The sequence below is a fragment of the Leptonychotes weddellii genome, chromosome 7 (assembly GCF_054177405.1).
Source record: "Leptonychotes weddellii isolate Sample4059 chromosome 7, ASM5417740v2, whole genome shotgun sequence".
NCBI classification, from domain to species: Eukaryota; Metazoa; Chordata; class Mammalia; order Carnivora; family Phocidae; genus Leptonychotes; species Leptonychotes weddellii.
The window spans coordinates 129,362,168-129,389,638 of NC_138375.1; the positions used below are offsets into that span (position 1 = coordinate 129,362,168).

At 45.0% G+C, this 27,471-nt stretch overlaps 1 protein-coding gene across 2 annotated transcripts in view; it reads right to left on the bottom strand.

The window, feature by feature from the left end:
• Positions 1-27,471, bottom strand: part of AP3S1 (adaptor related protein complex 3 subunit sigma 1) — a 128,017-nt gene that overhangs the window by 2,926 nt on the left and 97,620 nt on the right. The window contains exon 6 of one of the 2 annotated variants that reach the window (XM_081827227.1): positions 13,491-13,661. The exons of the other annotated variant lie outside the window; for it this stretch is intronic. Coding sequence (XP_081683353.1) covers positions 13,506-13,661 — 156 coding nt within the window. The 3' untranslated portion in view covers positions 13,491-13,505. Of the gene's footprint in view, positions 1-13,490; positions 13,662-27,471 lie in introns of those variants that run through there. 2 annotated transcript variants of the gene reach the window in all.

A 27,471-nucleotide genomic window follows, 5' to 3' on the forward strand; every position in this document is an offset into this window, starting at 1 on the left:
TTGCTATTGCAGTTAAAGCTAAGGAGGGGGTGTTAAATGGGATATATCTCCAGTTCCAAAGTTATGTTACTTCCTGGGGATGAGAGGAGTAGAATTACAGAGTACTACAATGCGACCATTTGTATGTTTCTAAGTAAATAACACTGAACCATTTTCCAGCTGGGGTTGGAATTCAAAACAGTTAACACCTAGTATGGACACGGCCCACCAGAATAGACCTCTGCAGTCAATGACCCATCAACCAGAATAGTAGCCTGCTTGGGCTTATTTACAGGGTCACCAAGTTGCATCCTTAACACCATTATCACTATTCATTCTACAAAAAAAAAAAAAGTCTCTAATGGTAAAGGAGAGAAATCCCTCACCTTTTTTTTTTTTTTGCCCCTACTATTTTATTTACTTATGTATGTATGTATGTATGTATTTATTTATTTATAATTTTTTTCTCCCTGCCCTGCCCTGCCACTACTATTTTAATGTTTAATGCTCAACATTACTAGTAAGGCTGAAGTTTTTTTCCTTATACTCAGTGGATTCTTTTATTTATTTAATTTTTTAAAGATTTTATTTATTTATTTATTTGACAGAGAGAGACACAGGGAGAGAGGGAACACAAGCAGGGGGAGTGGTAGAGGGAGAAGCAGGCTTCCCACTGAGCAAGGAGCCCGATGTGGGGCTCAATCCCAGGACTCTGGGATCATGACCTGAGCCGAAGGCAGACGCTTAACTGACTGAGCCACCCAGGTGCCCTCATTGGATTCTTTCAGAAATGAGCTCTTTCCATTCCTTTGTGCATTTATGTAGCGGAGCTCTGATGTTTCATTTATACATCAGAGAAGCCATCTTGAACAGAGGTTAAGAGAGCAAGTGCTCACATTAGAGTAGACGGGGTTTCAATCCTCAAACTGTGGCTTTCTAGCTAAGTAGACACCGGGCTAATGTCTAGCTTCTCTCAGGCTGCTACAACAAAATACCACAGATAGGGGTGGCTTAGACAACAGAAATTTATTTCTCATAGTTCTGGGGGCTGGAAGGTCAAGATCAAGGTGCTCACATGGCCTTTCCTCCAGGGTAGTAAAAGCCTTAAAATGACACTGGGCCAATAACAGATGTCAGCTACCTTCTCCATGTGCATGAACTCTAGCTATTTAAAGAGTGCAGATGCTAAATGAGTTGGTTCTTTATGGAGGAATTAGATAGGAGGAGAAAAGTTGAAGGTTCAACCTGGTGATAGTGGTTGATATGTCTTTGTTTCTTCTTGTTATTTTTTTAAAGAAATTTTTAAAAAATTTTATTTATTTGACAGAGAGAGAGACAGCGAGAGAGGGAACACAAGCAGGAGGAGTAGGAGTTCAGTGGGAGCCTGATGTGGGGCTCGATCCCAGGACCCTGGGATCATGACCTGAACCGAAGGCAGACGCTTAACCGACTGAGCCACCCAGGTGCCCCTTGCTATGTCTTTCTAAAGGAATTCACAAAGAGAATTTGACAGCTCCTCTGTTCTGCTTTGCCTTACCCGTTCCCCACCCCCTGCCCCAATCTTAGGCTGAAAATTTACTGAAAAGAGTAGGCAGTGAGCTGAGTTTCTTTTTCCTTTCAGGCTACTCTGTCACTTGAGCACATTTATCTCCAGCAGGAAGGAGATCGAAGGACTTTTCTCTAGAGAAACTGAATGGCTATAGAAAACAGATCTCCCGTGATGGATTTTGGGAGACCCCATCCTTAGAAAGGAGAGCTCAGCCTCCATGTCACCTGACAGTGAAAACCATCAGGCAGCAAGTGGGCCAAGGACCACTAGACATTGGAGAAAAAAAACCTTAGTATGGAGGAGAGAGCAAATTTTCTTCTCTTTGGTATTGAAACCAAATGTACAAACATATTCCCATTAAGAAAGTAGGTGTCACTATCAAATGATTATGAAATGTAAATGGAGTTTAAACAACCTACAAGACCATTGCTCACTTATATATATGGACCAACTCGTTGCTTTTATTTGAATATAAGGTCATGTGCTAAACCTTTTTTCTACCGAGAAAATATTAAAACACACTTTTTACTTTTTCCTGAAAAATTTAAGTTCACTATCAGATGAAGTTATAAGTGTGCCCTTTGGAAGATTAAATAGTTCTGGCACAATTTGAGATTTTATTCCCTTTGACAAATTACAGTGAAACAAGCAATCTTCAAAGGTGCTCAGAATAAACGTTTTGTGGATGGAACTGAGTGGGATGTTTGTACCAACTGATCAGCGATGTCAAGTACTGGATTGTAAGCAGAAAAACAGAAAAGCCAGGAGCATCTGTACAAGTGGTCTTTCATAATAATTAAATCCATGAAGAATAAGGGTTGAGGGAACCAAAAACAGGAAGAAGTTTTTAATAATTCATTATTTATATCCCAAACCACAGGAGTATGGCTCGGTTTCCTTTTGCCGGAATGCAATACATTGGAAGATGTTGTTTTACATTATCTGTTCTCAATAATGCATTCTCAGAACTTAACACAATTACCCCCTTCTTAACTATGCCATGCTTTATTTTCAAACTCCAAGCCAGAGCTTGGCCTCTCCATGAAAGGGCTTGCCTGGGGATGACAGAGGTCCTAGAAATGAGAGTTTCTCAATTCCGTTATCAGGCTGAAAACCAGAGTTTTGAACTGTGGGGTCTCAATGGGTTGTAAGCTCTCTTGCAAGTCATGTATCACTACTGATAATTAAAATACCAAGGTGAGATTAGGGAGAAAATGAGATGATATGAAATCATGTAGACTTTTAAAAAAGGGGTTTTTTTTCCTAATGCATATTTCCAGTTCAACATCACAGACTTATCACAAGCGTTATACCCTCTTGTTCTCCAGACCCATGGGCAAGTGCATGCATGAGCGCGCATGTGTGCCCAAGCACATGCACACACACACACGTTCAAGGATGAGAACAGGCAAGGATAGATGAGAAATTTCAACAGGTTTTTGGAACACTTCAAAAACCTGAGGCAGTTAAAGCCCAGGTGTCTGCCGAGGTGAAGAGCAATGAGAAGCAAGGGAATCTACTTGGTTGAACACACATGGAACAACGCAACTCCTCACGCATCCTTTTGCTCACTTGTCACTGCTCCCACTCCAATCCCGCACATACAGGTATGGACCTGGAGATTTGTGCTTTGGAAGAACTGAGCTGCACCCAGCAGAGGGCGAGGGTTGGCCACAGGAAGGAAGGGAGAAAGGCAACACACCCAGCCAAATGCAGACATTCCTCTCATTTTGGCAACATGGAAGTTTCTTCCTTCCACTGCATGCCCCACAAACCTGGGAGTCCTCCTCGACCCCTCTCTCTCATGCACTTGACGCTGATTTTCTTAGGAAATCCTGTTGACTCTACTTTCAGGATACATCCAGAATCCAAGTACTTTTCACCACCTTTATTGCTGCCACCCTGGTGTGAGTTACCGTCTCTCTCTACGTCTCTCTGGATTACTGGAATAGCCCCCTAACTGGTCTCCTCACTTTGGTGCTGCTCCCTACAATCTGTTCCCTCAGATGCCAGAGTGATTCTTTGAAATCCAAAGATGGATCCTGTCCCTCTGGTTCACACTTTGTAACAAGGCCCCTCTGTACTCAGTAAAAGTCCCTCTCTCACTTCTGTGACCTCCTCTCCTCCTGTGTTCTCCTCAATCACTCTCTTGCTGCTGTACTAACCTTGCCATTCCTCTAACATGACCGACCTATTTCTACCTCAGGGCCTTTGCACTGGCTGTTCCTTTCAACTAGCCTGCTCCATCTTTGCCCCAGATGTCCGGTGATAAATATATATTTGGTCTTTGTCCCTGGTTCCTGGCACACAGCTCCTAAAACCCTTGGAGTCTCTTCAATGATAAGGGTATGTTTTGTATGTTAATGAGATGACTGGTGACTGGCCCCCCCCACCCCCATAGATTCAAGATGAAGGCTGGCTGCCAGAGGAACCCACCATGTGATTAGAGGGTTGGACTTCCAGTCCCATCCCTCAACCTCTGGGGAGGAGGGAGGGGCTAGAGATTGAGTTAATTACCAATGGCCAATGATTTAACCAATTGTGCTGACATAATGGAGCCTCCATAAAAACCCCTAAATGATGGGGTTGGGAGAGCTTCCTGGTAGGTGAATGCATCCACATGCCGGGAGGGTGGTGCACCCCAACTCCACAAGGACAAGAGCTCTTGTGCCCAGGACCCTTCCACAGGTACCTGGTTGTTCACTTGTATCCTTTATAATAAGCTCGTAATAGCAAATAAACTGTTTTCCTGGAGTTCTGTGAGCCATTCTAGCAAATAATCAAACCTGAGGAGGGGGTTATAGGAAACTCTTATTTATAGCTGGCCATCAGAGGTAAGAAGGCCCAGGACTGGTGAGTGGTTCCTGAAACAGGGCCGTCTCACTGAGGCCTGGGCTGAGTCCTTAACCTGCGGGGTCTATGCTAACTCTGGGAAGTTAGTGTCAGAACTGAACAGAATTATAGGACGCCCAGTTGGTGTCCCGAGGATTGGAGAACAGATTGGTGTGAGGACACGTTTGGTGTCAGAAGTAATGTGGATAAAAATAGACCAAATGTCCATATGCCTAATTCCCTCATTTCCACCAAGTTTTCTTTTTGTTTAAAAATGAATTTTTTAAAGATTTTATTTATTTGAGAGAGAGAGCATGTGCATGAGTGGGGGGAGAGGGAGAAGCAGACTCCCTGCTGAGCAGGGAGCCTGATGTGGGGCTCGATCTCAGGACCTTGAGATCATGACCTGAGCCAAAAGCAGACGCTTAACCAACTGAGCCACCCAGGTGCCCCTTAAAACCAATGTCTTAAAAAAGCCTACCCTGACCACCTTTTTAAAACTGTAACCATGTAATATTCCTAAAGCCCCTTAATCTGCTCTATCATTTTTCTTTTTTCTTTTTTTTTTAAAGATTTTATTTATTTATTTGAGAGAGAGAATGAGAGACAGAGAGCATGAGAGGGAGGAGAGTCAGAGGGAGAAGCAGACTCCCCGCTGAGCAGGGAGCCTGATGTGGGACTCGATCCCGGGACTCCAGGATCATGACCTGAGCCGAAGGCAGTCGCTTAACCAACTGAGCCACCCAGGAGCCCCTGCTCTATCATTTTTCTTTTTATACAAGCACTTACCACCTCCCAAGATGATACATAGTTTTTTAAATTTCTTTTATCTGTTGTTTACGGGTTATCTTCAGGCTGCTGGACTGTAGGTTCCATGAAGGCAAGGATCCTTCTCTGTTTCATTGGCTGATGAATTCCCAAGTGCCTAAAATAGTGTCTGTCACATAACAGGTATTCAAGAAGTGTTTGCTAAGAGAACTAATGAATGGCTTAGTGACATTGATGTAATAGAAGGTCAAAAGGTACTTTCTAAAACTAACGATCAGAAAATAGCTGTCTGTGCACAGTATTTAGAAAAATGGAAGTATGGCCAAAAGAAACAGTTAAAGCAGATTTGGGGGGAGAGGGTTGGAAAGGGATGTGGTAGGAGAATGTTGGTTTTTATTATAAACTTTTTAGTATTGTTTGATTTGTTTAAAAAACATGTTATACATTATTTTGATAAAAATAATTTCAAAAGTAAATAAATACATACAAGTGATGTATACTCATTAAGAAAAACGCAGAAAGAAGTTGAAAAGGCAGGAGTGGTAAAATCAACTATAGCTTGGTAACCCAAAACAATAAGACTGTTGTATTTGCGTCACCCTTTATAAAAACGGCATTGTGACTACATTTTATACACAATTTAAATCCTGCCTTCTCTTTAACTTACCATCACTCTAAAGCAATTGTTTTCAACCATTTTATTAGCTGCATAACTGTCCTTGAATTTGCACTCGGAGCCCAACAAGGCAACATGACCATCCCTAGTGATGCCTCCTGTTCAGGTGGACAGCAAAGACATCTCCAAAACAGAGATGACTGAGGGAAAAGGGGGTTCCTTTTTAAAAATGAAAATTTGGCATCAGGTAAAAAGTCTTTTGAAAACTCCATCCAAACTAGCTCAAGTAAAAAGGGAAACTTACTGGCTCGAGGAGGGACTGCAAAGCTCATGGTGTCACTTTGGGATTACTAGGTCCAAGGCTCCAAGTCATTAGGACTGGATTTCTCTCTCTTCACCCTCAGTAACGTTTGCTCTTCAGTTCCTAGTTGGCTTTTCCTCATGGTTGCAAGATGGCGGTAGCAGTTCCAGCCTTGCCTTTCCCCAGGAGGGCCTCCTTAAATAGCCTGATATTCACTCTCACCAAGCCAGCTGGGGATGTGGGCCAGCACGAGAACCTGTGACATGGGCCAGGGAGATGCAGACCTCTGATAGGCCAGGATGGGTCCCAGGGCCTGTGCTCCCATCCTGGGGCCCCAGCCAGATCCTATGGGCTGAGACAAGGTCGGGGAGAATCATCAAATAAAAATCTGGGGCTGTTTCTGAAGGAAGGGAAATGGATGCTGGGTATGTGAACAATTCAGATCTGTTACGAATTTTTGTCTCGTTTTGTTGTATTGTAGAAGTAAAATAGAAGTGTGAAAAAGCAAATACAAATCAGCCATGGTATTGGGGGAGGGATATTTCTTCAACCGCCTGCCATGCTCCATACATCCCTGAGCTCCCATGTGTGTTCCTCCTACCACTTGGCAAGGCCACAGAGCGTCCTGAATTCAACTACTGGCTATCTCCCACCTGCCCCAGGACACCAGGAGAAGGCCACATGACTGGGCAGGCTGGTGACACTCGCAGTCATGGTGACCAGCCTCTGTTGGATCCTCAATCCTACCATTTTCTCTGTCTTCCTTTTTAGCTGTCTCACATGACTGTCTTCATGCATTCTCCACTGTCCTCACCCATCATCCTTCTCTTCCCTCTTACCTCCTACTCTACGGAGAAAATGAAAGTCATCAGCTGGGAACCACTTCAATTTTCCATGCCAGCCAGACTTATCTGAGCCCACACCCATCTTTTCCCCCTTCCCCCAGGATGATAGGAATGTTTCAAGGCTTGGCCTTGGGCCCTATTCACTTCTAACTGCACGCTCTTTCCCTGAGTGATGGGGACCCTGTCCTGTAGGTCCACAGACCACATAAGCTGACAAATCCTACATTTGTGTCTGCAGTCTTTACCCATGAACCCACCTGCTCCTTGGCATCTTCACTGATGAAGTCTCCTCATTTTCTCTCCTGACCGGTGGGGCCCACGTCTGCTCCTCTTCCAGGGTTCCCTGTCTTGGGAATTAGCACCCTCTCTTTCACTCCAGTTGCTCAAGCCAGAAAGTTGGAAGTTAGCCATGTTTCCTTCCTCATCCTCATTTCTCACATCCAATCAAGCACCAGATTTGGAGAGTTACCCACCTTTCCCCTTCTGCACTCTTCACATCCAATCAATTGCCAAGTTTTATCAGTTTTGCCTCCAAAATATCTCCCTAATTTTCTCTCTCCTCTGTAGCTCTATACACTTCCAGGTCAGGCTAACGTGCTTCCTGACCTGGGGACTTGCTGCAGACTCCTAACTGGTCTCCTGGCACATGATCACCTATTTGGGGCCTGTCTTATCCACTGGACTGTTTCCTCCATGAAGGCAAAGATAAAGACTGTCTTCTCCACCACTTTATTCATAGTTCTTAGTCCTCGCTGGACACAGTATATGCCCAATAAATCTTTTATCAAATTAATGAAGGAATATAAGATTCCTGAATGCGAAAGCCACTACTACGTCACTCCAACCAAACACGTCTTTCACTCAGCCCCAACTCCGAAAGCAAGAAAAAAAATCTTCCGGTTAGTGATGGAAATAGGTGTCACAAATTTACGTACTCTTGCTCTTCAGCAGCCACATGAAGATATCTTCAGGACCTCGGGACAGAGAGCGGGGATGGGAAGCCATGTGACTCACCCTCATCCCACAGCAGGTTGGTGGACGAGTTATAATAACGAGACATCCATGCTTCTCGCTCCCATTCAGATCCCTCTTTTCTACACTGCCACAGAAAGGGCCTATTAATGAAGCATTATACATAAAAAGAATCTCACTGTCATAACAAGTTTATTTAGCTTCCCCTGGGCACCCTGGAATTTTTTGTGGGTTATAATCATGGTTCACGAGGAGCAGATTATAAAAAGGTAGGAGTAGGAGTAGAAGCCAGCACACTGAGAAGTAAGGCTATCAAACATAGTGCTCGTAACCATTCTGGGATGAATTAAATTCGATGCCAACCATCCAATACCTTCATAATTCATTTGACAAACATGTATTGGGCTCCTACTAAAAGCCAGCCACCGTTGTAGCTGCTGCAGATGCAGCAGTGAACAAAACATCTCAAGTCTCAGCCCTCCGGAAGATGACATTCCAGTCAAGGGAGACAGACAACCAACAAGCAAACAGATCCATAATACTGGGTAGAAATAAAGGTTTTAAATAAATATGAAGCCAGTAAAGGAAGAGGATGGTGGGAGTGGGGTAGCTGCAATTTTAGACAGAATGGCTAGAGAACTGTCTGGAGAAGTGCCATTTGCAGGAAGTGAGGAAGTAAATCATGCACCAATCTGGGGGTGGGCGGGAAGAATTACAGGCAGAAGGAGGAGCAAGGACCCTGAGGCAAGAGTGTGTTTACTGAATTTAAGAAACAACAAGTGTGGCAGAAGTCCAGTGAGCAGTGAGGATGGAGCAGAACACCACCAGGGCCTGGTCATCCAGGGTAAGGTGAGGACTTCAGAGTCTCCTCTCTTCGTGCTGGGAAGCCATTAGAAAGGGGGTGGGGGACGCCCGGGTGGCTCAGTTGGTTAAGCGACTGCCTTCGGCTCAGGTCATGATCCTGGAGTCCCAGGATCGAGTCCCGCATCGGGCTCCCTGCTCGGCAGAGAGTCTGCTTCTCCCTCTGACCCTCCCCCTCTCATGCTCTCTCTATCTCATTCTCTCTCAAATGAATAAATAAAATCTTTAAAAAAAAAAAAAGAAAAAAAGAAAGGGGGTGGGGAGGAAGGATAGACTCAGGTTGTATTTCAAAAGGATCACTCCAGTTAGGAGACGGTCTCCAGGCAACACACAATAGTATCTGGGACTAGGGTGGTATCAGTTGAAGGTTTTGAGAAGTGGTTGGATTTGAGATACATTTTGAAAATGGAGGTAAGAAGATCTGCTAAGAGAGGGCATGTGAGCCGAAGAGCCAAGACTGACTCCCAAGCTTTGACCTGACAAACAGGATATGTAGAAGTGCCATTTACTGACATCCAGAATTCTTGCCAAGGATGAGGCATGTGGAGGGAAATCAGGAGTTCTGTGTAGATCACGGCCATTAGATACTCAAATGGATACGTTAAGTTGGTTTTCTGGAATTCAGGGGAGACACTGGGATGATACATAGAAACCTTGGAGTTGTCAGTCACTGGGACATTTTTACAGCTTTAGCCATAGAACTGGGCGAAACAACACAGGAAAGACATATGCATGGACAGGAGATGGTGCGTTCCAACTTTTAGTCTTTGGGAAGATGAGGAGCGTTCACTGAAGGACACAGTAGAAGGGAGGCCAGGGAAGTAAGTGGAAAACCAGAGGAGTAGAGTCCTGGGACCCACGTGAAGGTGGTGTTTTCAGGGGCTTGTGTTAAATGCTGCTCAGGGGTTAAGTAAGTAGGATGAGGACATGGTTTAGCTACAGCAAATGGCTTCAGAGCACAAGCCCACAACTGATCTCAGAAGTAAAGAATTTCAATTCTCAAAGAATCTTACCCATCAACCCCTAATTTTAAATATGAGAAAATCGAGATCCAGATGAAGTGATTTGTCCAAGCTTCTGTAGCTAGTTAGTTATAACTCGATTTCCCGATCCTATGCTTTTCCTTACGTATCGCTTCTCTGCCTCCTAGATATTCAAAATCATGACCCTGACTATCATTATCATCCAAGTCAAAGTTGAAAAAGGTTTGGTTGTATGTTGTCCATGCTGATTAAGGAGGCTGAAAATGTAACCGATTTCCTCACAGAAATAATTAAGTTTAAAAGAAAACTGTTTTGGATTTTGCATACAAAATTTGTTTAGCTAAAGCGGCTCCTTCCCTGGCAACACGTGATAAATTAAAAGTTAGTGTTTAAAGACCAAAGTTGCAAATTCGATGAACAACCTTAAGCAGTTTTGCTTTTTCCTCTCTATTCCAACTCTCTTTTCATGGAAGTTACATCCACTAGCATAGAATCGGTTTCCAAAATATTCTTACTAAGGCCAGGAGTCATTTCCAAAACCCAGAGGGCTGGGGAAGATGTAATTATGGCATATAACCTAAATGTTCAAATCCAAATAAAATCTGTCTTTCAAGATAAAAACGAAAGGTCTATGACTTCTTGTGCTTTTTGTTTATAAGTATGTAACCAATTTTCCAGCTTTATAACTCATTAAAAGGCTGATTGTTGATTTATAGTGCAAGTTATTAAAGCTCTTTGGCTTAGCTAGGAAGGTTCATTCTACGCTGATCCTTTTATTTTCAGGATACTATAAACTCACCGTTGCTTCAAATATTCCTTTTCTTTCTGGGACTCAGGTTGGCTTTTCCTGAATTTCCGACGGGCTTGAGTTCGCAAGCGCTAAAATTGTTAGAACTGGATTGAGGTCACGAAGTACCTACAAGCTGGGCAGCCTCCACGTGCTCGAGGTACTTACTAGTCTGCAGTTCTATTTGAAGGTGGCAGCTCCTTCCGATCTTACAAAAGAGAGGCCCAGGTACTTTGGCAGTGCCGTGCACACTTTACATTAGAGAACCATATCATCTTTAAAGAAGGCGTTCTTTGTCACAGAAGCCTTTCTACTGATTCTTTTAACTTCCTTCACCATCTCTTTGAATGGGACAGAGTCACTCCGTCGGGTTCACTTCACTGATCATGAGGAAGAGCCTGGCGATCGGGCCAGCGCATGGGTAGAAGAACACATAGACTGCTCTCATATGTTGAGCAGCTACTATGAGCCACTCATGGAAGCATGCACTTTATACACACATGTCTCGTTTACTCCTTATGGCCCTGTGGGCATTTGCTTCTATCTCCATTGTATAAACATGGAGCTTCAGCAATCTGCTCAGGAACACAGAGCCCAGAACCAGCAGAGCCAGGGTTGAAATCCAGGTCTGCGGGCCCTGAAGTCCATGATATTTCCATCACTTAGCATGGCTCTCATAAGAACCATCCGGCTTGTGGGGCGCCTGCGTGGCTCAGTCAGTTAAGCCTCTGGCTCTTGGGTTTTGGCCCAGGCTGTGATCTCAGGGTGCTGTGATCAAGCCCCACGTTGGGCTCCACGCTCAGCGTGGACTCTGCTTGAGATTCTTTCTCTCTCCCCTTACCCCTACCTCCCCCTGCTCCCGCTCTCTCTCTCTCTCTCTCTCAAATAAATAAATAATTTTTTTTTTTTAAAAAGAGAACCATTCCGCTTATTTATTAATGTTGGGAAAGAACATTCCAGTGAAATATCAATATAGAATCTATTCCCTTTTTGAAATGAAGGAAGCTCCCTGCTACCCTCAATTCTTTCATTCTCCTTATTGATCTTCTGTAACTGATCTCACAACTGCAGAGTTCTACAGGGTTTTCTGTCACATAGTTAATCGAACAAGGACAGCTTAACACATTCTCTATTTCCACAGGGGACTGGAAACATAGCAATGTGTTCTATGTCCCTTATAACAGGGAAAGAAATCTTAAACCACTGATGCCCACAGAATAAATTGTAGCAGTTGGGGATATTTCAAAGGAAAATTAAGATTTTGCATCTTTCCTGTGAAAGTTTCGAAAAATCATCGCCTCCATTAGGCAACTCATCTAGTTTGTGGGAACATGACAGTGTTATTACTGATGTCATTTGTGCTCACCTGTACCACCCTGCCTAATTCAACCCAGGACCACCAGCCAGTCCGCCATCTACCCACCCCATCAGAGCTGTTCCCCCTGCCTGTCCTCACCCTTACCAGTAGTTACTACTTGGGACACTGTTTCTCCTCCCATTCCTTCCAAGATAGAATGCCAAGATTAAAAGGAGAGAGGCAACTGGTTCAGCTGTGCCATAATGAAAGTCTTGGAGAAGTAAGATGAAAAGGAAAAAAAAAATAGAACGTTAAAAGAACACGAAGGAGAAAATATATCAGCAGAGAAACGCTGGTAAAGAGCAGTTTGCTCCACTGGCCAACAATATAACTTGGGAGAATTTTTGCCACAAGTATTTGCTAACTACTGAATTTAATTAAAGTAACCTTGGTGACTGAAACCACAATCCACTATTAAAGGACTGTGTGTAATGCCCTGGAAAGGAGATTAGTAGTTTGTAATAACATAACTCGTAAAGAAGAAGTTATAAATGTGTTCACGGGAAAAGGATGGCTGCCGCCATCTTGGCAGGGTGAGGGCCCTCTACTTGTTCTGCTAGCACGGTTTATTTCTTCAATTAGAACTGGAAATTTCATTTGGTCTTCTTTAGATCCAACTACGCATTTACTTATCCATGCAGGAATGTTTATTGATTACCTCTTCCATATACTAGATTCTGCGCTAAGCAAGTCCAGGCATGTATACAAAGGGTTCCAACGGAAGATGGAACGTGATTAAGTGCCATCAGAGAAATGTGAACTATCCTCAATACCAAAGAACATACAAGGCACTCAAGGGAGAACAGCCCCCCCTGGCTGCCAGACAGATGCCAAGGAGGCCCAGCTGCATATAGCTAAGGGCACATACTTGGGAACTGAGCATCAACCTTGTGCCTCCATTAATCAGCTGTGTCACTTGGCACAGGTTTCTTACCTCCTCAAAGACACAGTTTCCTCATTCATAAAAGGGAGACAACATGCTGCTTCCTTCAGAGGGTGACCACGAAGATGAATTGAAATAACCTAGGTGAAGAGTTTTGAACAGTGCCTGGTACCTGGCAAGTGCTAAAGAATCTTTCACACAAGTATCACTGTGCTCGATGTACCTGTTAGGAGGATTGAGGTTCAGCAGTAAAGGCTGACTTTCACTAATAGAAGCAAATAAACAAATAAAAAGGAATGTATTGGTAGTTTAAGGGGATAGCCTATAGATTCAGGACAAGAGTTTAAAGAATCAGGTCATGGAAGAAATAGGAGATCAAGGCCAAATCAGGGTTTGATATAATAGGAGTGAATGAGGAGTATTTTGAGGAGACCATTGTCACTGGTTTTCAATCCTAGTATCACTTGGCTCAGATTTCCATTCCAGGGAGAAAGTACAAGATTGGCCAACATCCTGGACACATGCTTGGCCACATCCACCTCTTGGACAGGGGGAGGAATGGGTAAAGATTCAGAGAAGTCTTCTTGGAAGCTGTGGTGTTTGGTGGTCAAGAGGAAGAGAAGAAGGAGCATTCACAGTGAAAAGTCTAAAGCTGAGGGGCCCCAACAGGCAGCAGCTGTACTTCTGATGACCTCTCAGAGCTGCCTGAATCTTTGGCCAGGGAGAAGGAGGATTGTGGCGAGGAGGATGGGTAGGGCTGGATTTTCCAGGGCTACCTGGAAAGCCAAGGGAGGAGTTCCGAGCTGGTGTGATAGAAACCGAGAAGCCACTGAAGGGATCTGAAGAAGATCAAACAGAGACAGAGGCACGTTTCACATTTCATAGTTGCGCACATCTCGTAGGGCTCGGCAGGGCTGGGCGGTGTGATCTGGAAAGGGGAGAAATAAAAAACAGTTTAGACTCCAGAACTCTGTAGGAGGTGATGAAGTGCTAAAATAAGGTGGCGACATTGGGAAAGGACAAAAAGCTCTAGGTAAGGGAGGCGCTGCCTTTTTCTTTCAGAGAAAAACAATTTTACAAAAGTCAACAGGAGAGCTAGAATCAAAATGGCAGACAATAACAAGTGTTGGAGATGATGTAGAGAAGTTGAAACCCTGTATATACTGCTGGTAGGAATGGAAAATGGTACAGCCACTTTGGAAAACTGTATGGCAGTTCCTCAAATGATTAAACTTAGAGTTACCATATGACCCAGAAATTCTACTCCTAGGTATATACCTAATAAAAATGAAAACGTGTGTTCACACAGACTTGGACGCAAAGGTAACAGCATTATCCATGACAGCCAAAAAGTGGAAACAAGCCAAAAGTCCATCAACCATGAATGGTCCATGAATGGAGAAACAAAATGTGATATATCCATACAATGAAATATTTGGCCATAAAAAAAGGAGTGAAGTACTGATATATGCTACAACATGGATGAATCTGGGAAACATTTGGCCAAATGAAAGAAGCCAGTCACCAAAAAACACATATTGTATGATTTTATTCATGTGAAATTCCAGAATAGGCCAATCTATAGAGTGACAATGTCAAGTAGAGTTTGCTTTAAGGCTGGCATTGGGGTTGGGCAATGGGAGAGCACAGGGGTGACAGCTAAAGGGGACAAAGTTTGCTTTGGAGGTGATGAAAATGTTCTAAAATTGACTCTGGTGATGGCTGCCCATGTCCGTGACTCTCCTAGAAACCATTGAATTGTATGCCTGGAACGGACACAGTGTAAAATGTATATTATATCTCAATAAAAATGTGTTTGTTTTTTTTTTAAGTCAACAGGATGTGGCGATTTAGCGTAATGTGAGATGAAGTAGAAGACTGAGTCCAAGACAATTCCAAGGCAAGCTACTTGGGTCAGCAGGAGAGGGCTGTGTAACAACAAAAGAGAAGGAAGGCAGGAGAAGGAGACGGAACCTGGCTGGGTAGGATAAAGAACTAGCACATTGCCTGTTACACATGTCAAGTCTGCAGCAGCTGGGAAGGAAGCATGTAGGTTATCAATGTAACCAAGAAAAAAAAGGATGTGAGGATGCACTTGGGCCAGCTATGTATGGTCCTTCTTCTTGGTGACCCGGGCTCCCTTTAGAATGACAGAGGGACATAAAGGGATCCAATTCCAAGAAGGCTGCCAACCCCACACGGGTTTAGAAGTAGAAGGAAGATTTTCATCGGCAGGTTATTCATAATAATGTTGCTGTTATTTCAGTACTTTCTTGAATTCCACTATTGATTACAGGTCTTGGCTGGCCCATCCCAAAGTCTGTATTCCCCATCCCAGCTAGCTTGCTGTCCTGTACTTGAGGGCTGCTCAGTAATTTTTGTAGTAATTTCAAATTTCAGTGTAGATTTTCACTAATCTACCAAACATTTGAAATACAAAGATAGCCCATAGATGATTGTTTAATCAGGTCACTGGCCAATCTCTGCACATTGTGTAAAACTTGAAAACACATACCTGGGTCAGATCTGGTCTGACACAAGAAAGGCTATAATCATTCTTCCTGCTACAGTGACAAAAACTCATTCTTCTCTCTACTGAGGAGGCAAGCAGATCTGCATAGTAATGAATGTTCCAGGGTCTGAACCTGGCATTTTATGTACGTTGTCTTATTTAATGCTCATCCTGATGAAGACATAGGCCCAGAGAAGCAAGGGGATTTGCCCAAGGTCACTTAGCTAGGATCTGAAACCAGACCTCTCTGTTTACAGAGAGCGGGTTGGTAGCTAATACATACAGTGGCTTCAAGTGTATGATACCCCATTCGTGTTACGTCTTGCACTGATGAACCACTTATTTATGAGTGTTAAATGCATCTGAGTGATGAACTGCCACTCGCTCGATAATGCTTTTGGACAGTGGTGGTTTCCCAACCAAGGCCAATGTCTGTACTGCACGACAGCCTCACAGCTGGGGGTGGCCCCAACGAAACCAGGCATAGCAGCTCCCCACCACTCGAGGATGGGGAATCCTGAAAGCCAGCCCGGTGTGCTGCCTTACCTTTCAAGCACTTTAATATTGACCAGCTCTACACTGGATATTGCCAAATAATTCATTCACTCTCCGGATTTTGAAGACCATGCTCATTTAAAAGGAAATGTAATCCATATGTTTCTGGTTCCTTTACACTTAAATCACCAACAGTATGTTCTTTTGCAATAGCTACTAGATGTCCAAATGTTCTTTGGAGACAATTTTTTTTTTTCATGAGGGCAGGAAGCTGATTTGGACAAGAGTAATCACCAAAAGGTTTAAGATCACAACTTGAAAATTCAAGCCCATATGGTTTAAATTGTAAACTTGCCCACTCCTTATTCTGAAAGGGCCCCAAAGAGCAATAATAGCAAGGACCTGGCAAGTATTAATACATCAACATCTGGGAAAGGGGGTGGAGGGTGGGATGAGAGGAGAGGACAATGACTGATATGGATGCCATCAGGACAGCAGGCCAGCGCAGGGTCCCTTGACAGATCCAGGAGACACAGTGTCCTTGGAACCCTGATGTGCTTGTTGTGAAGTTAACAATGGCGGTGGCAGCCAGAAGAAAACACCAGGAGCCGTGAGGGAATTCATGGCTGAAAACAGAGTAGAGACTTAGATCCATATTTTACATAAAGCTGAAAATCTGTGACTGGGCCTAGAGGCTCCTATTTGTTCAAATGTCATATGAAAAGATCTCTCCTTCTGTTGGGTTATGGCAAAATCTCAGTCTAGGATACAAGTAGAAGAGTATGGAAAGTTAATTTTTCAGAGTTGGTGGATTAAACAATGTTCTTTACGAGACCTGTATAATACAGTGCCTTATTATATATTTATTTTGATCTTGATTTAGAAGGGACTGAGGATTTTCTCAGTTGTAATAAATATCACAAAATGGAAATAAATTTTGACTAACTTGGGAAAAAAAGAGAAAAAAATCTGTAAAATTGTTGAAATGTAAATTTTTCGATCATTAATTATAGATAATGGAGAACAAAGACTGAGTACTGTACAAAATCCATCCACATGGGCCTTCTGTGGGAGAAGAATTAAAATTACATGATTCCTAGTTAAGGGACTAGTTGTAGAATTAACAGTAAAAAATGCATGATAGGATTCCTCTCTAACATCACGGGCCTCACAGAGACATTGGCAACATTGGAGAACAGGAAATTATTGTCCCATAGACAAATTCCACAGAAGTTGGGATGACCCTGAGTTCCATATTACTCACATATATATCTCTGTCAAGTGCTGCTCCTAGCCTCATTACCAGGGAAAGATGTAATTTGAGGAATGGGGGCAGGAGGGCAGGGAGAAGAGAAAGCACAGGGAGGCTCTAGGAACCAAGGAATACAGGAAGATAAAGGATGTCTATTGTGGCTTGAGTGGCTTTATCCATTTTGTTGCTTCACCACTTGGAAGCTCCAGAGCAGGAGAGAGAGAAGATGGGGAGACCCAGAAGTGCCATACAGGACTTCTGCCTATGGACGGTTGGCCAGACCTAGTCACACGCCCTGACTTAACTGCAAGGGACACTGGGAAGTATAGGAAGTCATGGATAGTTGGTGAGCGCCAAGTGTTTCTGCTGCAAAAAACCTACCTGACCTACCGTACCTGTACTTTGACTTCCTTTGGATCTCTTTAACCTAGTTTTTTTGTGAATTCGCTGAGTTAAGTCGGCAATCTCCCAACAAATTCCCAACTCCACAAAACGAATCAACAGTTAGAACAGGACATGGAAGGAACTTCCGGCACTGACAATATTCCTACCACATCGGGCCCAAGCTACAACGTGGAGGGAACGGGGTTTCCTGTCAGTGTCTATGCATCATTTACATTATGTCTGGATCAAGTAAGACGGAAATTGAGAGAAGATGGTTCCGACAAATGCTCAGTTCTCAAGTGACTTTTCCGTGTCTCTCTAAGAAGTATATATCACTTTCACTGGGAGAGAAGACTGGCAAAGAGGTTCCAGGTACAACTTGATGGAAAGAAGGATGAACCTCCTAGGGAGTGTGTGCTGGAGTCCATGGGTGGAAGAGCACATAAGCATGTACTGCGTGTTCTGTGTGAGTCTCATTCATGGACTACCACAGAGGCGCTGATGTTGCACAGGGCACGTCCCCTATGAGGTCACCGCATCATTTCCAACGTGAGCAGACAGAATGCTACTGTAATGCTAAATGGGGTCACCCTGAAAGAGTAGAGAGGTGGCATAAAAAGAAGGATATAGTGTTCTCTGCCTCCCCGGTGGACCAATAAATATGGAAGCCAGGGCAGCGGTAAGTAACCTAGAGAGCAAACCCAAGGGCTCAGGCAGTCTATAACCACCAAATACTGAACAAAAATGTATCTATATGTCTTAACCTTCGGATATGTCATGAGGTCACATGTATGGTAACACTCCCAAAACACTGCTTTGTGCCACTTAGTAGCAGAAATTCCAGTGCTTTCTGTCCAGGGTTCTCTGGCCCCAGGTATCTTCGTGTGGTGTTAACAACATGAATCAGAAATATCCTGCTGCTGCTGACACCACAGCTCCTGGAATAGACTCAGGAGTTGGTATCTTGAGGCTAGTGGGGGCCAAGGGTAGGATGTAGAAGACAAGCTGTACATTCTCGAATGGCCTAACTTTTTCAACTCATCACACATACTTGACACATGCTGGGCATGGATTGTGGTAAGTGGGTTCTCCAGGGGCTGATGCTGAGATGATGTTTTGGGCCTAAGATGTCTGTTAGGAATCAACTCCTGTGACAGGAGGGGAGGATTGGCAGAGGGAGAAGTCAAACTGTGACATAGCCCAACCCAGGGGGGAGCTCTGGAGCTGATCCAAAACAAATGTCTAGGACTTTACACATCCCTGAAATGAATGGCTAGCCTAATGCTCAGTCACCAGGCGCAGACTGCCCCAGGGTGGGCGTGACCTCAGGCAAAGAACTTTGCAACTGAGGCAAAGCCTGAAGAAGCTGACGGCTGGAGGCAGTCCGCGGGTTGCACTTCCCACTGCTGATCAGCAAAACGTGCCTTGAGGAGAGATCTCTCCAGGATGTATATCGTTGTCTACTATGCTGATGGGTTAGTCGAAACCAGGGAGGAGGGGAAAGAGATGAGAAGATGAAAAGATGGGAATGGGACAAAGAGTGAGGAAGCCAGCTGGAGTGTGAGGTCAAATCCCACTCTTGGTCTTGAGCCTGGGAAGACACTGGAGTCAGAGGTCACTTGTTCCTGTCCAGCCTCCACCACAATGACCAGCTCCATGGAGCCTCCAACAGCCTGACAGGCCTTGCCTCTTGCCACATGAACCCCTTGGCTGAGCCTCAACTTCCTCAAAGTTGATGAGGCATGGAGCCACTCCTTGCCCACACTTATGCAAGCCAGAATAGGGAGAGGTGAGCAAGGTCTTATTTGACAACCCGAATATAAATTCTTCTGCCCTTCTCTCAGAAGATATGTTGGCTCTCCTACCTTTCCATCTTAGCTCTTCCCCCGCTACACACCTTCGATTGTACTCTCTAATAAAGCCATAGCATCCAAACTTCTGCTTCAGGCTCTGCTCTTTGAAGAACCCAGGCTAAGATTATTTGTTTCTCAGGTTCAGACAATATGTGTCCGGACCAAATTTCCCCATGCAACCAAACAGCCAGTCATGTGCAAATGGTATGGCTAGTCCAAGACCTCAAGACAGTTGCTGTACAGAAAGAAACCCCCCACCCATTAGGGGAACATCTACATTCTGATCTTGCCCCTTCCCTACTCTCCCTTGTAATCAGAGGTTTAATGTCTGCAAATCCGCATGAAGCCCTTGCCTTTCATGATGACCAAACAATTAAAAATTCAGGGAAGAACTTACATTATTTTCTTCCCAACTCGGAATGCTAGAACTATTAAGCATGCTTGTGTTTCTTCTTTGAAGATGGGGGAACTCAAGAAGATAGAGATCAAGAAATGTTTCTATGTCCCCAACCTTCATCTGGTATCTGGTGTCCGATAGAGAAGTATTGCTCCCTTTGTTCAGCCAGACATCCGACCTCCGACACACCTACAAGAGCACTTTCAGATGTGCCTTCATGAGGAATTCCTTGGGGCTTTGGTGGAACTGGGCCAAATGAAAACTGAAGTCTATTATACCAAGCAGCATGGTTTACAATTCCAAACAGATTACTACCAGACCAATGTGATGCACCCAGTGGAGCCTCTTGGCAACACGGCTTATTTTCAAGCATCACTCACAGTTCAGCAGTTGATGCTCACCTATATATAGGATAACGTAGCTGAATCACCTGCTAGAGATTAAGCGAGTCTTTTTCTCTCTCTTTAACTTTAAGACCCTGGAAGCCTTTCCATCAGAAGGGAGAAGTGCTGGAGTAGCTACCTTGGAATTGGGCTAGGGTTCTCTCAACCCAAAATTGTCAGGAGGCAAAAATGAAGCAAAAGCATTTGTTTGAGATCAAAGAATTGCAATTCAGGGTACACAGATTTGGGCAGCAACTCAAATAGTGTCCCTCCAGGGAGCAAAAGCCAGGGGTTTTTAAAGACAAAAAGAGGGGGCACCTGGGTGGCTCAGTCATTAAGCGTCTGCCTTCAGCTCAGGTCATGATCCCAGAGTCCTGGGATCGAGACCCACATCGGGCTCCTGCCTGGCGGGAAGCCTGCTTCTCCCTCTCCCACTCCTCCTGCTTGTGTTCCCTCTCTCGCTGTGTCTCTCTCTGTCAAATAAATAAATAAAATCTTAAAAAAAAAAAAAAAAGACCAAAAGAGGGATGCTTGTATAAGTTGTTGACAAAGAATTCTGATTGGTGTTAGTGGAAGAAAACTCCTCGTGGCTAAACAGAATTGGTTGCTAAGGTTCTCACTACACAAAAGTCTGTTTCTGCAGCAAGTTGCAGGTGTTCTTGCAGAGTCCTTGGAGTATTTGTGTTTTGGCCCTGTTCAAAAGTTCATGGTTCCCCCCAGTGAGAGCGTGTGGAAGGCCCATGTCCTTAGCAGCTTCCTGGCTCCGTTTTAACCCCCCTGACATAAGTGACTCCATTTTATTTCACCTTTTCGTGGTCTCACTGTTGAAAAGGAGAGCAGGATCAGCCTTTGGGTATCCAACGGTGTTACATTACAGAACACCCCCAGCCCACCCCAGGTACCATGAGCCCTTGAGACACCGGGACAGCTGGGGTTAGTCAGAACCTGTGGCTACCTTCAGCCGGAAAGAGCTGGGACCCAAGAGAAAGAGGGCAGGGCTCATCAGGACAGCCTCCAGCTACGGAAGCCATAAGCTCTGTTACCTCCTTGTCTCCTGCTTTCCTCTCCAACCCTCCAATAGGACAGAAACAGAAGCTTCACCACAGAATGCAGCATGAGGCTCAGAGGAAGTAACACAAAATCAAGAGAGCTCGTCAAAATCTCAGGCTGTCATTGCATCGAGGCAGAGTCCAGGACAGCTGTCCAGATGTTTGCACTCAGATGTCTCCTGACTTGGGGCTCCACGTGCTCTCTCCTCCTGTGGCCACAGCTCCTTTCAGGATTCTGGGAACAGGGACCTTATTTCAAAAGGACATTTTTTTTTTTTTAATCCCAACAGGCAGGAGAAATAAAACAAGAGGAAGACCAGCTTCTTTGGAATTAAACTTTGGGTGTGTGGGAGTAAGAGCTCCGGGCTGAGGAAGAGGCCACTTGAATCCAGGCTGTCCTTGCCAAGGGGAGACATCTATGGGCTCCCCAGTAAGGCCCAAACCCCTCGGACTGTGGAGTTCTCCGTTCCGAGAATGAGGATGTTCGCCTCGATCAGAGAGTTTCCAACTTTTTTGTCGTACAGCATAGCACTCTTTATTCAAAACAGATTTTTTAAAAAAGAAGAAGTAGAAGGAAGGAAACTGCTTTTGTTGAACTTGGAAAGGAGACAGCTGAAAACTGATGGCCTAAAGGATTGCTGAAGGCCGGGACTGCAAATGCCCAAGGGTACTCCTCTCTTCTGCCCTGCACCCGCCCCCCAACCCTGACAGATGGTATTTTGCCCACCATGCAGCATAGAGCCAACCCCAGTGAATGTTAAAGTTACAAAGTGATAGTCAAACATTGGAACTGTTATTCTGTTTTGGCAGAAGAAAAGAAAGATGAAAATTGATCTGTGCCATGCTTTGTGACAGCTGGTTGTAAATGTGGCCATGAAGGGAAAACCCTTGATAAACAGGAAGAGAAAAATGTGTTGAGGAATTTTGTACCAGGGTGTGTATATCCTGAATCTTCATAGGTGGAAATGAGAACCCTATATATGGCTCTATAGTTGAGATCCTCAGTTTGCTCAAGGTTTAGAGAGTTACCAAGGACTCCTCTGGTCTGCAAGATAGGTCTTCGGGATAGGATGCTTGTGGGTCTTCCTTCTACCATTAAAGAGACCTTCATTCCACCTTGACTCATCCCAACAGATCACAAATTCAGAGAACTCCATGGCTGGATGTCAAAGGTCTCTGGCCTCTCAGAATCTCCTTCAGCATGCTGTCAATAGCTTCCGAGGGTCTGGTTTTCCTTAGACACTGGAGAGGGGGACTAGGTAGATCCATTTGGTGCCCCTGATTCACCAGCTGGTGAAACATAAAGGTGGAATTCTAAGCATGCAGATGGCTCAGAACCACTAATATACAAATCTGTAGCATTCCTGCTATTATCCCAATGTGGAACAAAATGGTTCTACATATATGCCTCTTGGGAATTGGCCAACCTATCAGCACTGAATGAACTTTGTGGGAGCAAGGTAACATTCACAATATTCACCAAGTGCTCCGTCACATGAACAGACAAATCAGCAGGGATGAGGGGCTGGAGTGAATCCGGGAGACCTTCTGTTTGGCCAAGTTGGTAGATGATGCTATGGGTAGAATTGCACGCCCCTCCCTCCAATTCATATGTTGAAATCCTAACTCCTAGTACCTCAGATGTGACCATATTTGGAAGAGGATCACCACCGTGGATGTACTTAAGACTTGAGATCATACTGGAGTAAGGTGGGCCCCCCATCCAAATGACTGTTGTGCTTATAAAAAGGGGGCATTTGGACCCAGCCGCTCCCACAGGAAAAACACCGTGTGAACATGAAGGTGGAGATCAGGGTGATGATCTCTGATCAGGTGACAAGCCAACGAACACCAAAGATTGTCAGCAAATGGCCAGGAGCTAAGGGAGAGGCCTGGAAGAAATCCTTCCCGAAAAGCACCTTTGGAGGGGACGCCTGGATCTCGGACGTCTGGCCTCAGAATTGTAAGACAATATATTTCTGTTGTATAAGCCACCCAGTGAATGGTACTTTGTTGCAGAAGTCCTAGCAAACTAGTACAGATGATGAGGAGGTCTGGGAGCCCCAGGGATGGAGCACAGATGGCAGAGGGAGAACGTTTGGTGGCTTGGGACAGTGCCTATTGACCACTAGGTATGAAAGCATTTCAGTATTTTCCCAATCGGTTTGACGGTACCATTGCACATAAGCTGACCGTCAGGCCTGACTGGAAGATCGCGGGGTGCTCACGGTCTCTCACTTCCTGGGATGTGTACGAAGCTTACAGAGAAGCATCTTTTCTGGAGAGTGAAGGAATGTGCCTGCTTTAATAGGGGGGTTGGAGAAGGTTTTTACTTAGGGCGATTTTAGCTTTGTGAGTAACCAGCCCCATTCTGTATTGTGAACCTACTCCAGCTACTCAGGTGGGCTAGGCGCTAGCAGAGGGAGCAGAAGCCCAAGACTCAGCCTCTGATTTTCTGCAACTGACGGTCTACTTGCAAAGACAAGATTATGTCACTTGAAAGAGTTTTTATAAAGCGATGGAAACTTAAGTGCAAAATGATTCATATAAGTTGTTATTTTAAGAATCAGCTTAGGTGACTAACCTTGGATTAAAGATTCCTATCAGTCCTGTTTCATGGACAGCCATGAAATGCTCAGGCTCACAGTTCATATCTTCTGTTCATCCTTCCCTGGCTCGAGTTTGCAAGTTGCTCAGAATATTTGGATGTGAGCATCTCTCAAATTGTGGGTTCTTTCTAAAAGAACTGGAACAGGGGCGTCTGGGTGGCTCAGTGGGTTAGACATTTGCCTTTGGCTCAGATCATGATCCTGGGGTCCTGGGATGGAGCCCCACATCGGTCTCCCTGCTCAGCAGAGTCTGCTTCTCCCTCTCTCAGCCCCTCCCCCTGCTCGTGCTCTCTCTTCCTCTCTCTCTCAAATAAATAAATAAGATCTTTTTTTAAAAAATTAAAGAACTGGGACAAATCCCTGTGCTTCCCACTTGTGACGTCAATGTTCTTATCACAATTTTTTTTAAGTCTCAATCTGTACAGTTTCAGTTTACATTTTAATTTCGTTTTCTGTGAGCCCTTCCCAGGTGTGAAATGTTAGGGTGATTAGTTTGTGAGTTTGTGTTCCATTAACTTCTGCTCAAGCCTGTCAAGGTTTCTCGGGTGCTGAGGGCTTGTGGCTGTGGGCCAGACCCATAAATGTTGGCTGTACGCTGACCCTTTCTAACAAACCGCGATGGGGAGTTCTCTGCGTGCCCAGGAAGGCAGGTCTGACAGACAGGAAGGGGAGGGAGTGGGCGAGGCTGAACCAGAGGCAGCAACAGGTCTCTCCAGAAGTGGCAGAATTTACCAAGGGATATATGGGGACACGGGGCCTGCCACGGTGCGCTTCTTAGCCCCATTCACACCAGGGTGGAGCACGGGCTCCGTGCTACCTCCTCTGAATGCGAATGTGCATGAACTGGGAGGCCGGGGACACGTTCCCCTCTCTCCGAGTGAACGCTGGACTTGCTGTAATCAGATGTTCCTGGGCTCTGGGCCTGGCACGCAGGAAAGCAGTGACGGATAGAGAGAAATGAGAAGGAGGACGAAGGCACCAGGAAATGGGAGTGACCACGGTTTTTGTTGCTAGACATTCTAGGGATGTGGATCTGCTACATTTAGAGGAATTCCTAAAGGTCGCGTGTGTGAATTCCATTTTTATAAGTTGGATCACACTTCCAAAGCATATGGGGAGCACATTTAAAGGAATAACCACCCCGGCTCGTTTTGTCAAATTAGGATCCACTTCCTGACTTAGTTGTTTTATAAGCAGAACTGGGTTTGGGCTGAGCGCACGGAACCTCTGTTCCCCATCTGCGGCATGATGGAGCAGAACTTGGTGACTTTGGAAATCCCTTCCTGTGCTAAAATCTTCAAGCTTTAGAATCTACTTGCAGTTAACATAAACTTTTAGGAATTGAGAGATTTGGCCACCTTTTGTGCTTCGAGAGATAGGGAGAAAAAAAGTGGAGGGATGCTTAAGTTCAGTTGCCTTTCCATGTATTTGTAAGCAAGCCCACGCTGCAGTTACATCCACTGGAAATGTAGCCAAGCCACACCCACCTCTCCCGCCAGGCAGAACTCTGCTCTGCATTAGATTCCTGGCTTGCTTTTTCCTCTGCTTTCTTGGCTGCAAAGAACCAAGCTCTGCTGCTGGATCTGGTGGGAACAACGGAGTGTTTCTCCTCCCTGCAGTGGCTGTCAAAGGTGTCCTGTATCTTAACAGTGAAATCACAGAGTCAATCAAGATCTTGGGTGTGGGGAGAGCGCTCTCACCACAAAAACGAACAAACAAACAAAAAACCCCGGGGGAAAAAAATTAAGAATGTGCTTTTTTGGTTTTGATTTTTAAGATTTTATTTATTAATTTGAGAGAGAGAGAGAGAGGGAGCATCAGCACAGTTGGGGGGAAGGGCAGGGGCAGAGAAGAGGGAGAAGCAGGCTTCTCACAGAGCAGGGAGCCCAATGCAGGGCTCCATACCAGGACCCTGGGACCATGACCTGAGCTGAAGGCAGACGCTTACCTGACGGAGTCACCCATGCGCCCCTGTTTTTGTTTTTGATTCTATAACTAGCTATATTTAAATGTGCTCATGGATTATGGTAATTTCCAAGTCCTCTTTTGGGCCAAATATCCTGCAAATCCTTAAGAAGTGAAACAATATGTTTGTCCCTATCATACCTAGAATATTATCAAGATAGGAAGTCCTTGATGACTGGCACTTGTCTCTCCAACTCCCTCATTGAAAAAAACCTAGTGACCTCAAGGCTTTGAAATATTGAAATAACACGATTATTACAAATAATTCAAGCAGCTCAGAAAGTCACCACAAATTCCACTCGTCAGGTGCAGTAGTCTGAATGCGGTGGATAGCATTGCAGGCATCTCTATACGAGTGAATCCCGAGACAAGAACTGCAAGAAGGACAAACGGACGTATAGGTGGATGGAAAGAAAATCATACTATATGTGCTTTTCGATTTTAAAATGTGTTTTGAAATATTTTTAAACTTTAGAGGGGTGCCTGGGTGGCTCAGTTGGTTAAGCGTCAGCCTTCAGCTCTGGTCGTGATCCTGGGGTCCCTGGATCGAGCCCCACATTGGGCTCCCTGCTCAGCGGGGAGTCTGCTTCTCCCTCTCCCGCTCCCCCTGCTCATGCTCTGTCTCTCTCTCTGTCAAATAAATAAATAAATATTTTTAAAATTTTAGAATAGTTTTAGATGTACAGAAAAGTTGCAAGGGTAATACAGAGGGTTCCCTTATACCCAGCATCCAGCTGTCCCCACTGTCAATATCTCCCATGGGTATGTATATTTGCCAAAACTAACGAACCACTACATTATTACTAACTAAAGTCCACACTTCATTCGAATTTCCTCAGTTTTTACCTGACATACTCTTCTGTCCCGGGATTCCCATCCAGCATACGTTACATTAAAACATCCTTTCTCCTTAGGCTCCTCTGGCCTGTGACGGTTTCTCAGAGTTGGCTTATTCTTGATGACCTTGGCCGTTTTGAAGAGTATGGGTCAGGACACTTTCTAGACTGGCCCTCAGCTTGGGTTTGTCTGATGTTTTGCTCACAACTGGGTTCAGGGTTCTTGAAAGGAAGAGGCAAAGGTAAAGTACCGTTCCCCCCCACAGCATATCTGGGGTACATGCTGCCAACTGACCCCCCACTGAGGATGTTAAGCTTGATTGCACACCCTTGTCCCCCTTTCCATGCTTGCACTCTGGATGGAGGTGGCTACGCACAGCCCGTGCTTAAAGGATAGGACATTTTGAGAGGATTAAGAGTACTGGACCGGGGGCGGAGCAAGATGGCGGAGGAGTAGGAGACCTGGATTTTGTCTGGTCTCAGGAATTCAGCTGGATAGGGATCAAACCATTCTGAACACCTACAAACTCAACAGGAGATCGAAGAAAAGGATAGCAACAACTCTCTGAACAGAAAAGCAACCACTTTCTGGAAGGTAGGACGTGTGGAGAAGTGAATCCGAGGCGATATTTGGGAGGATAGACGGCGGGGGAGGGGCCTCAGTTGGCCGCTTCTGGCAAGTGATAGAGCCGCGGAGCACAAAATCGGAACTTTTAGAAGTCTGCTCCGCTGAGGGACGTCACTCTGGTGGCTAAGTGGAGGGTAGAACCCTCTCGGGAGAGCGTGGTCTCAGGACCTTCAGAGGTCACAGAAAGGCCGGAGGTGCCTGAGTGCGGCAGAGCTCCCAGGTATCGGAGCAGGGAAGCCGGCTGCAGAGGCGGAGCCCAGGCGCGGGCTCTCAGCTCGGGGTTGCCATAAACCGTGATCTGCGGCACAGTCGGGCCCCTGCTCCTCCAGCAGGGACCCAACAAGCGGCAGATCCGGGGAGACTCACCTTCCTCCC